Here is a 12,522-nt window from a genome sequence, read left to right on the forward strand (position 1 = left end):
ACCCTCACGACGAGCTGAGCTCATGTAGGTTTGGCCAAAGTTAAAGGATGAAGTCAGTCTGGTGACAAACCACCATTTGGGGAAAAATCCTATTTTTATATTTCCAAAAACCTTGTCCCTCAAGGGGGCTTGGGAAACTCCTGTTTTACATTTTCCTTTTCTCATATTTCAGGAAAAAATATTTAATACTAGATCCTGGCGATAATTTTTTGATAATTGTAACCTGTGTACTATTAGTGCGGATAAGAATGCTGAAACAATTGGGAAATATTTGATCCTTGATATTTTTTTCTTCTTCTAATCCTACATATATCCGGTGCGGTATGCTTTCTTTACTTTAGTTTCCATTTCAATTATCGTCATTGCAACAAGTTGATTGTTAAGAATGTGTAATACTGTTTTGTGTGTTTATGTTGCTATATAATGACCATGTTTCAAATGAATGGATTTATGAATATGCACATATGATATTTGTTCATTGCAAAATTAAACAAATAAAATATAACAACATTGAAAAAAGAAGTTGTATGAAACTGTTGTTTTTTCTCTGTGTGGTAGTTGAAATATAAAGAGTGTTTTGTTTTTATCACAATGATATTTACCATAAGATACAATACCTCGGATCATGTGAATAAAGTAAAGCTATTGATATTCATCAGTTCACACCCTGTCCCACTGCTCCCCTCTGTTGGCTGCAGCGCCGCAGACACAGAGGATACAAGCAAGGCCACACGCAGCCACTCAAGGCTCATCTATACAGCTGCCATTCAGATGTGGATAGCCGGGGACATTTGATGGTTTTCTAATCTCAGTAGCTGCCACCGGGAGATGGGGCGAGCTGACCCCTGTCATCCCCATAGTGCATCTCAAACAGCCCGGCATCTCCATCTCAATCTCCCTCTCCTCGCTATCTCCCTCCGCCACAGAGTCGTCCACCTGCTCTCCAAATGTCAGGGCGAGTGCTCCGCAGCAGCATCCTCACGCCTCCCTGGGGTGGGGTGGGGATAGGGGTGACCTGCTCTGCCGCAGTTCTGTATAATGTCATGCTATCCCTGGGCAAGGGTTCCACGCTGACCTGCCGTGTGAAGTGGGCCGGCTGATGTGCTCCATCACACAACAACAGGGACCCAGATACAATATGCATGGCATACGAGGCCGCTCCTCGTGGGCTGGCAGACCAGAGGAACACGTGTAGTGGAGCTGCTGAGGAAAAACAATGAGGCAGAACATGCACGGAGTGTGAGTCCAGTTGGTTCGGAGCGAAATGTGTTTTCATTTGAATTGTCGTGCAACTGACAACAGAGGCGTTAACGGACCTGTGGAACGAAGCCCGTGAAAACCAACGGTCTGTTTCGCAATCAGGGACTTTTGGCGATTGAGGTTATTTTCTGATTCGTGCTTATTAAAGATTTATTTCTTTATTTTAGAGTGAAACAAAGTAGGGAGTTACAATATGTTATCCTTTTCCTTGACCACTTATCAAACAATATTTCATTGCTGGTACTTTTCTGTACCTCTTTCACGCACGCACTCTGTATTTTCTTCTGTTTTTTGGTCCAATATTTCTCATTTTCACCACTTTTCTATTCTTCCTCATGCTGATCTAATAAGGAGGTGGCTGTGTCCCTGCATGTCTTGAGCACGGATGTATTCAGTGAGCTGGCAAAGGCATCGACACTCAATCTGCTGTGGCTTGAAGAGCTGGAACCAAATTTAAACCGAAAATACACAAAAAGAGGAGTTTGTAAGATATGGTCATTATTACTCTCCATGAAACTTTAATCTGCAAATGTTTTTTATTTGTTTTATGTTTGTTATTTCATTCTCAGTTGCGTGAGAAAGCATTATTTTATCTGCACTATATTGTCAGAATGTAAAGTTTAAAGGTGGACTGGGATTTAATATGCAGCAGAAACACAAATCTACAGACTCAGGAAGCCCCAAAACTTCTTGGCTTATTAACTCAGAGTGCAAGTTTTATTCAAGTGAGTGGGTGCCATCTTTGAGATATCTATCTGTCTTTCATCTGCAGTCTTGGCAGGTCGATATAAAAAAAATCCTACAGTGACTAAACAAACTAAACACATAATTACCCTAAAAATGTTGGCAGTAAGTATGTTAGAGATATAAATACCAGAGATATTTGATTAATATCAAGTCCAAACCTATATTTGTCTTCATTTTTGCTCTCCATTTTAATTATTCAACACACACATGAGATTTTTCATGTTACTTTCCCTATATTTTGGTAGACTTGAGGCTCCATAGGAAATATGAATGATGAGAAAAGTAGAAGAGACTCATAGTAGTTCATTTTTAATATTTCCTTACTGTTGAAAAAAAAAACATATTCCCATTGTTCACAACAAAGTAACTCAATCTGCTTCAGAGTTGTTCAAAGTTGGACTTATAACATTTATAGTTGATTAATCATATTATCCTAATTGACAAGCACCCATACTCCCAGCGTCCTCGCAAAGCCGATTGATAATCAAACTGGTAATGCCTTCTGATCTTTAAGAGATTTGCCCAGTGGGGTGACTCCCTAAACTCCACTGGTCAACTACCAGTGTCCCTCAGCATGAAAAGCTCCTGACCTGATTCAGTCATTTATTTTTTCCTCCAGTTTGCCACAGGGAAACATTTCTAATTCACATAGTCAGTATATTTTCCTCTGCAATTTGTATTAATGTTACACATCCTAAAATATATTTTTCCAAAAATTAACCTGACTGTGACAGCAGGGAGAGGGGGGGAAAAGTTTCTTTTGGATTCTGCCATTAATTTGTGCTCTGGAGAATCCTAATGTGAAACACCAGAGACGAAGAGTCAAATAAAAAATAAAAAAAAAGGTAAAGCCAATTTACATAGAATAGAAAAAAATCCCCTGAAGCATGAAAATCAGCTTGAGAATGAGCCATTAGAGTGCATCACACAGTTTTTAGAAAGTCTCCACCATAAGCAAATATGGAAATATTCCCCCTGAATTCAAATGAGAGCCACTGCACAGTTTCATCTTATTAATAAGGCAGCATGGCCCCTCGTGTGTGTGTGAATATAGAACAGGACCTTGATTTAAACCCTGTGCTGACGGAATTTGTGAGCTATCCACGAGCCGTGCGGCTAAACACCTTATATTTAAAAATGTAACAGAGTTTATGACCTGTAAATGGCACAGCTCAGAGCAGTTCTATATCAAGAGGGCCGCTGCTGCTGCCGCCGCCATGTTGCGTCACACAGCCTCAGTGGGAGAAGTGTTTCTCATGCCTGGTTTCCTCTCGACCACGCTTGCCCTCGCAGACGCTGACCAACAAGCCGCAGAGAGCTTGATTGCTGCTTGTTTCTTTTTAAACGAGACAAAGTGAGTTACTGCGGAGAAAACAAAAAAGGATCCGAGTGTGTGAGGAGCTGAGTAATGAGGCTCGGATCTGACCCGGTCGCGTCATCAGTCCAAATCCCGTCGACGGCTCCACAGCAAATCGCACAGCCAAAAAGGGTTTAGTGCAATCACGCTCTCCAGAACCCCCCCCACCTCCCTCTCCACTCTTTCATGACTAGCTAATGAATGTAGATGGTGCTCCGGGGGATGCGGTGGTCTTATAGCAGGGGTTATGTGTGCGTGCCGCGAGCCCGCCGTGCTCCAGCCGGGCTTCGGTGAAAGGTTCAATTGCTCCGGTGAAGCCCCCACCTCAATAAACAGAAGGGTTAAAGAGGTTTGTTTATTGGGTCCACCTTGGCCTGACCTCCGTAGCTCAGGGACAGGCTGCGTGATTACCTAAGTGTCAGTGCCGCCCGGGGAGAACGAGGCCCGGCTACTTCTGCTAGCCCCCTCTCTCTCTCTCCCCCCCGCCCGCCCCTAATAAATCACTGGAATAAGCGCACAAACCACAGGAGTGGGACAAATGCAAAAGCAAAGAGAGAGCGATGTTAGCCGGAAGATTAAACGGTTTATCCGACATGTTTGCAGTCAAACAAGTGGGATTTACTCCTCTACTGTCAGTCTACAGTGCAACCATCAAATATATTCAGTAAATATTAAATGTATTGATTAAATCAGAAGGTGGGGATTAAACTAGAGGATTCTCTGTGAAGGAGGTAGAGTGTAAAAAATACAACACATGAACAAAAGTATGAAATATACTCATTTGAGTGCTGGACTTTCCAAAATTCTATTTTGATATGCACCACATCACATAAACTCATAAATATTTTTGGTCAAGATCCATGCATTATTCTCTGAGAAATCAACTTCATATTTTGCAAAGCTTCAACATTCACAAAATGTTACTGGATCCTCCCCCCCAGATCCGAATCCACTACAGAACTGAATGGTTCTTTCCTGATCCAAATCACATGTTTCCAACAAGTTTTACCGTGATCATCCAGTAGTTTCTGCATAATCCTGCTAACTAACTAACTGAGTCCCAATTCCATAAAATACTAACTTCACAGAATAATATAAACCAATGTATAATATATGTCGTGAGCAGCTCCTCAGTTCCTTTGTGCACTGTAATGTTGGACACAAACATCAGCCACTGCAGACACTTTATTCTGCATCCTGACTGTTTTGAGTTTAATTTAAGTGAATTTGGGAAAAATCTAAATAAAATAAAAGAGGTTGCTTCCCTCCGGCTAATATATCTTGAAAGAAATGTAACGATATATTATAATTTATCTCTGGGGAAGTCAGCTCAGGCTCAGAAAGAGTTAACCCCGGCCACGGCTCTGTCTTCCTCCACCTCTGACTTGAATAGAAACGCACCTCTAGAGGTCACGTGCACTGACCCTTCCTGTGTCACAATGTGAATCCTTCCCCCCGTGGTTATGGGGTTTTATGCTCGATCTAAGACTTTTGCTGGTCGTATTTATTGTTTTTTGTTTTCGCCCCACATGGAGATGCCTCCCTCCAACCATCCTGTGCCGTTTCTCCTCCAGAGGAATAAGGCTCATTATTTCAATGTGAAGTCACAGTTTCTGCTGTTACGCCCAGGGATCAGGCCATCTCTCCATTGAGGGAAATCACTTTGAAAGGTCTTGGTCCCTGCCACACACACACACACACACACACGAAGATGCATGCACAAACTTGCTGTACTGGTATTACTTCCTTCCCCGTGATGCTCGACTTGCACGACTGTTAAATTGTTGCATTCCCATGTGCACGAGACAAAGGCTTACAGTGCATCATTACCTTGCCGCTGAGCAGAGGGAGCCAGAAAACTCAGCAATTATTTCAGTTTCTCTTTAAGGAGCCAGTCGGGTGAATGTGGCTGCACGGTGGTGACACTGGGACTGATGGGCCAGCCTTTTCAGGATCAATCCGGTGAAAAAACTTGACCCCATACTTGGGAAGTCAGAGAAACTTGCATGATCAAAGCCATGGATGAACAAAGAGGTCCGTCTACTGCTGAAGGCACAAGACATCGCTTTCAGATCAGGTGATGCTCAGGCCTACAGTTCATCCAGGGCTGACCTGAAGAGGGGCATCAAGAAGGCCCAGCACTGCCACACGCTAAGGATTGAGGAGCACTTCAAAAACAACTCCGACCCCAGACGTATGTGGCAAGGCATCCAGGCTTTAACAGTCTACAAACCCACCAACACCTCCCCCCAAAACAGTGATGCCTCCTTCCCTGACGAGCTCAACAGCTTTTATGCTCGCTTTGACAGGGAAAACCAGGAGGCGGCTATCAAGGCTGTGCTCACTTCAGACCACCAGCCCCTCACACTCTCCTCCATCGACGTGTGTGCTGCACTGAGCAGGATCAACGCACGTAAGGCTGCTGGCCCTGATGGCATCCCCGGACGCGTGCTCAGGGCCTGTGCTGGGCAGCTAGCTGAGGTCTTGACTGACATATTCAATCTGTCACTGGCCCAAGCAGCTGTCCCCACGTGCTTTAAAACCACCTCCATCGTGCCGGTGCCCAAACACTCGACTGCAGCGAGCCTCAACGACTTCCGCCCTGTTGCACTCACCCCCACCATTATGAAGTGCTTCGAGAGGATGGTCCTGGCTCACCTCAAAACCTGTTTACCACCCACACTGGACCCCTTGCAATTCGCATACCACCAGAACAGGAGTACGGAGTATGCCATCTCCACGGCACTTCACTCCGCAGTTTCTCACCTGGACAATAACAACTCCTATGTAAGAATGCTGTTCATAGACTTCAGTTCAGCTTTCAACACAATTATTCCCTCCAAACTGATCACGAAACTCGGCGACTTAGGCATTAACCCTTCCCTCCGCAACTGGATACTGGACTTCCTATCCAACAGACCCCAGTCTGTTAGGTTAGAGAACCACACCTCCTCAACCCTGATCCTGAACACCGGCGTGCCTCAAGGCTGTGTGCTAAGTCCTCTCCTCTACTCACTATTCACGTATGACTGCATTCCTGTACATGTAACTAATACTTTTGTCAAGTTTGCAGATGATACTACGGTGATTGGCCTCATCAGCAACAACGATGAGTCGGCCTACAGAGAAGAGGCCCAGCACCTGGCGGCGTGGTGCGGCGACAACAACCTGGCTCTCAACACCAAGAAGACCAAAGAGCTCATCGTGGACTTCAGGAAGAAAGGCGGCACACACACCCCCCATCCATATCAACGGGACGGAGGTCGAGCGTGTCACCAGCTTCAAGTTCCTGGGTGTCCACATCTCTGAGGACCTCTCTTGGACCCTCAACACCTCAACCCTGGTCAAGAAAGCTCACCAGCGTCTCTTCTTCCTGAGGAGACTGAGGACGGCTCGTCTGTCTCCTCAGATTCTGGTGAATTTCTACCACTGCACCATCGAGAGCATCCTCACCAACTGCATCTCAGTGTGGTATGGCAGTTGCTCTGTTGCGGACCAGAAGTCACTGCAGAGGGAGGTGAAAACTGCCCAACGCATCACCAGTTCCTCACTCCCCACCATTGCAGCTGTCCAGGGCAAGAGATGTCTGCGGAGAGCGTGCAGCATTGTCAAGGACAGCTCTCACCCCTGCCACAGACTGTTTGCCCTCCTCCCTTCTGGGAGGCGCTTCAGGGTCCTCCGTTCCCGGACTAGCAGGTTCAGGAACAGCTTCATCCCTGCAGCTGTCACCCTGCTGAACTCTGCACCACAGTGATAGCAGCAGCCCCCCCCCCCCCCCCCCCCCCCCCCCCGGCCACACACCCTCCTCCAACCACTGAACATTTGAACACTTGCACTACACTGTTACTTTTTTTTACTACTGTATTATCCTGCCTATAGTATATTCATATTTATATATTTATCTTGCTTAAAGTTATTATATCATACAATACCTGTTAATACTGTACTACTTCAGATATATTACTTACTGCTCATAGTTCTTATATCATAGAAAAGCTGTTAATACTGTACTATTTCCGTTATTACTGCTCATAGTTGTTATATTCATACAATACCTGTTAATACTGTATTATTCCATATATATTTGCTACTGTACATATCTTACTTATTTACATTTCAAATACGCACAATACTCTGCACTTTAACTCCTTTTTTTGCACTTCTGTTTAAACACTAAACTGCATTTCGTTGTATAAGTACTTGTACTGTACAATGACAATAAAGTTGAATCTAATCTAATCTAATCTAATCTCAAATTCATGGAGAGCAGCCTGCTGGCCTCATCAACTGGTGGAACTTGTTTGTGTAAGGTTTTGTACTAAAACATTTATTTTCTCTTGGTACTAAACTCAAGTTGACAACATTCGGTTGTTGACGTCTCCCGGTCAGCTCACTCTCATTGGCTTTTGCAGGTTTCTGTTCATTCGCCCAATCACTGTCCATTTCATATCCGAGGAGTCTTTTTTAAATATAAATCGTACATATCGAACTCCAGATTTGAAATTGGGGAGATTTCAGTTGGTGATGTTAAGATTATGTCTGTGAACACCTCACAATACAGGATCAGATCATCTGCTCACATCAGCCTTAAACCACCAACACGCCCATAAACCGTCTTGAAGGATAAAGTGGACTGAGAACCAGGCCGATTATCCTCCAGCGTCAAACCATCCTCCACATCCGTCCACATAACGGCTGTTAAAATGTCTCATGCTATTTTCCGAGGCATAAAGAGACAGATCTTTCCATCTCTCAAAGCAGTTGACAGGAGACAGTGTGTCAGACTGCAGTGAACGACTGAGAGGTTGCTAGTTCAAATCCCTGGAAAATCAAAGAGCAGTGGAATTCAAGGAGCTTTGCACTGTCCTCCGCAACTGTGTCCATTTAAGTCTGTTCAGCAAGACACACAGTGAAGAATAAAGCCAGAAAATGTGTAAAAGTGTATTTGTTAGCTATTCTTAGAAAATGACATTGGTGCCCATGACATTTCTTCCTGCTGGTGTATTTCAGTCCGCTGCTGCTGCCTCCTGCACGAAAGCTCAAATAAAAACATTAAAAACTATTTTTTCCATTAGCTTTTTTGACTTTTCATGGGTAATGAATATAACAGAGAAAATGAATTGACATCAGCACTTCTTTTTAATCCTCAGTTTCTACAGTAAGGGGTTCTGATCAGCCAACAGCGGCAGAGATTGTATATTTGTGTGTTTCTGAATGCTTAGTGTTTCATCCCTTACACACATACCACAAACACACATGCATTGTTTTGTACCTATGTGGCTCCTGTGTGACGATGCACTGGTCAGTTCTCCCCAGAGAGACACCATGCAGATGGTCAGCAGCAGCGCCCTTCTGCACATGCTCTGCAGGTCCCTCTTCCGCATCCTGGAAGAAACAAAACAAACAGTCAAGACACACAAAAATAATCTGCCATTTTTGCATCACATAACCAAATGAGCAGGCTGGCTCACTTGGGCTCAAACCAGTGAGCTCACAGAGCTGTGACTTGGTCAGTTTTATTAACTCGTCTGAACAGTACAGACAAAAGTGAGAGAGGTTAAAAAAACTGATACCATGAATGGTTAGCTTGTTAGCTCTTAGCTCAACAACGTTTCACTGAAACTGACAATATTTCAATGACGTAACATAAAACATAATACAATAACATTTCATGTGACTTGACCATTCACTGCTTATGAAGATGGACGACAGGACGGCTCCCGTAAAGTGAAGCCAATATGCCCAATTGCCACCTGGTGGCTGGCTGAAGTATAGATCAAACAGATGTAAGTTGGTTCTGGTCACACTGATGATTGTTCAGGTCCCTTTTCCAGTAAGTTTGGTTTTAATAAGTTAATTGATGCTATAAATATGTGGCGAACATCATGATTGATACGTGTATTAATGGGACCTTGCTTCCGCAGCTCCAACCCCCAATCTTTACTACACAGTCTCCAAATCCACAGGGGGCAGCACTCGCAAACCAAATATTTCAGCTTAATTTCTGGACAGTCATTTGAGGAAGTGGAGAGGTGTCCGCCATTATTATACATGGTATATGGTTTGGACCCTTACTGCACCCTACAGGCCTCTTTACCCACAACCTCATCCAGAGCTCCTCACTGTGTGAGCTTTCTTTACCAACATAAATTAAACAGGTGATTTACTGCATGCTGAGTCAACAAAGCGTTAGATCGCATTCACGTGTAATTATGATGGCATGCACTGTGTGTGTTGTGCAGGCATCTGGCTGCATCCTCACAGACACATTCAGTGATCATTTTATAAGCTATAAACACACGGCAATTTATAATACCAATTTAGAGCTGGAGACAGAACAAATGAAGTCTGTTTACGCTCTCTGTCTCCCCTCGCCCACTCGCTGTCATCGCGCTACCTGGGAGGTGAGTAATGCTGTTTGTGTGGTCTGTCCTAATGTGCTCCGCTCAGTAATCTTCTGGTACTTTCAGAGCGTTGTTGTTCGGTAATTCTCTCCATCACCATCTGAGGGGCCCGTGGAGAGCGGAACAAGCAATGCAATCAGAGGCTCATCTAACTGCCAACCACGCTGGCCTCCTCTCTCGTGAGGAAGCGGTCACAAACCACAGCTCGGCTTTGAACTCTGTTCCAGTGCCGCCACTCAAATTAGTAAAAATGCTTGGTTTCATGCACAGAGATCAACTCTTGCTTATTTGGCAGAGGCTTACATGTGAGGGAAATGTTTTGCTGCGCCTGCCTTTGTACTGACAGCCAGAGCCGGGCGAGATCTTAGCGGGAGGCTCTCGCTCTGCAGTCTCAGACAGCTGACGCAATCAGAATGTTATGGGAACACAGACTGGAGACAAACATAGGCACAGTGTCTGTAACATCACCCACCGATTTTTGAAGGGACTATTTGAAGCCTGCGGTTAGAGCAGAGACGCATCTGCACTTCTTCCCACTGTGCAAAAATGAAGCTACAGTATGCCGGATATGTGTGCTGCCATCTGTGATATGTGGAAAGCCTCATCATAGCCGTGGTATCGAGGTCCCACTGATAAACATACTAAACCAATCACAAGTCAATGAATGATGCTACAACTCGTTTATAATGGCATCAAATAAACTAATTAATATCACACTTGCCAGGATCATGAACACTTGATAAGAATTACCTTAAATAACAGAAACCCTCCAAAAAGACATGAGACGTTTTGTGTCCTATTTGCTAACACGGAGGAGGGATTTAGGACCTATACCGCAGCCAGCCAGTAGGTGGCAGTTCAAATGTGTTGACTTCAGTTTTAGGAAGCTGGCATGTCATCCATCTTTATATACAGTCTAGGATTCCAAGAAGAACTTCCAAGCAACATTTTGAGAGTTCTGAAATGTTGACACTTTAAAAATCATGATTGACCTAATACTCATTGATAGAAGTTGGGAATTTCAATTAAAGTCAATGTACAAAGGCTTTTTGATGTCAAATCTACCCTTGTAAGTTTTTAACCGCTGGGGACGCGTTCAGTATCTGATGCCATCACACATGTAGAAGCCCATGCATGGTTGGATATAAGGTTTCCTGCTAGAAAACATGGTTGTACACACTGCAAGTTTCAAATAAAAAAAATAACTTGAATACAATGGATAATAGAGTCAATGCAACACACCACAAGGTAGCTTTAACATCTTGAGGTCCTTTAGCGGACTCCATCTTAACCCTCTTCAAATAGGCTTTAACTCTGGGTTACCCACAGGTCTTTTTTGAATTTGTCTAACTTCTGCAGATATTGTGTCACAGAAGAGATACATTCTGCAGCATCCAGTGTAACGGAGGTGGTTGATCTTTTAGTTTGTTCATCAGGGACAGGCTGGTGAAATTAACACCCACAGAGCCAGAGAACTCATTTTCACCTGCGGTCCCTGCAGTTTGGTTCAATAAGCCACAAACACCGCCCCCAACACCCAATCAGAGGAACCGGTTGCATGATTAAAGAAAAATTTTTCACTTTCCAGAAGCAAAGACTGAGCAAGTCCTCAATGGTTCCATCTCGCTTTCAGTTTAGTTTGATCCACTTCTGTTCATCTTATAAACCCACATTAAACATTTCATCCCTTGTTCACCATCTTATCTTTACTTATTTGTAGTTACTGATGATAAGATGAGAGAAAACTACTAAATCTCTCCGACAGCCTACCTCGAGAAATAATTGGACTTTGAGAGCACGTTGCCCTGCTCGTGGAAAATGAAATGTCAAGCAGTTCGTCTGTGAGTGTTTATAGCCTTGTGGTTCGGACAGCAGGAAGCCAGGTTTTATTCTAAACTGGATTTAAATGTACTCTAGCATCCAATTTGCATCTTGTGTTCAGGTGGCTTGTTGGAGCTGGTTAGCAGGAAATTATTCCACCTGATGGATGTGACACCGAGAGCAGGTGGCTCATCACAAAATGGCCCGATCCGAGCAAACCCACTGAGGCTGGAGGTTAAGTCGGATTTTTTCCATGCAGGAGGAAAACATACACGTCAGTTTGGGGGTAACAGATATTCTCCAACCTGTGAACCACTTGTGTACCCTCATAAATTAACATCAAGATGATTTATTACACAGATACAACCGATCTAACTGTGCATGTAAGGTCTGAGCTGTTTATAAGGATGGACAACGCTTCCTCCTCCTGAACCAAAATATCCTGGATTTGGGTGCAACCATTTTGAGCTTGTGATGCCATTTGGAGCCGTAGTCTGTGCTGTGGTGATAGTTTATTAAAAGATGTATTAAACATGTGCTCTGACTTTTTAGTTTGGTCCCCGTCCCATTTGCTAACATGGAGGAGGCAGAGTTAATGACTTATACTGCAGCCGGCCCCCAGGCTACTTGGACTGCTAATCTGTCAATGCCCTGATGTTGTGTAACTGTGTCTGCGTATCATCCCTGCATCGAACAAATTATGTTTATACATCAATACTTTGTCAAATAAATAATCTGTATTATTTACACTTTTCTATATTTAACAAAAATCATGACCTTTTCCTAAATGCCGTGTTTTGAAAACTTGCACTTCACCTTTTGCAGCCCTGACTCTCACCGAACAACTCCCTCCGGCGTTTGTGAGCTAAAGAGAACTTGAAAACTAAATTCTGTGTTCCAGGAGACTTGGCTGACCGCACCGTGAACACCACA

General features: G+C 43.9%; 1 protein-coding gene across 2 annotated transcripts in view; it reads right to left on the bottom strand.

Annotated features, from left to right (window-relative positions):
• Window positions 1-12,522, bottom strand: part of tafa3a (TAFA chemokine like family member 3a) — a 95,063-nt gene that overhangs the window by 33,108 nt on the left and 49,433 nt on the right. For both annotated transcript variants that reach the window (XM_053440285.1, XM_053440280.1), the window contains exon 2: window positions 8,637-8,749. In XM_053440285.1, coding sequence (XP_053296260.1) covers window positions 8,637-8,748 — 112 coding nt within the window. In that variant the 5' untranslated portion in view covers window position 8,749. The remainder of the gene's footprint in view (window positions 1-8,636; window positions 8,750-12,522) is intronic.

Source organism: Pleuronectes platessa, chromosome 2 (assembly GCF_947347685.1).
Source record: "Pleuronectes platessa chromosome 2, fPlePla1.1, whole genome shotgun sequence".
NCBI lineage: Eukaryota > Metazoa > Chordata > Actinopteri > Pleuronectiformes > Pleuronectidae > Pleuronectes > Pleuronectes platessa.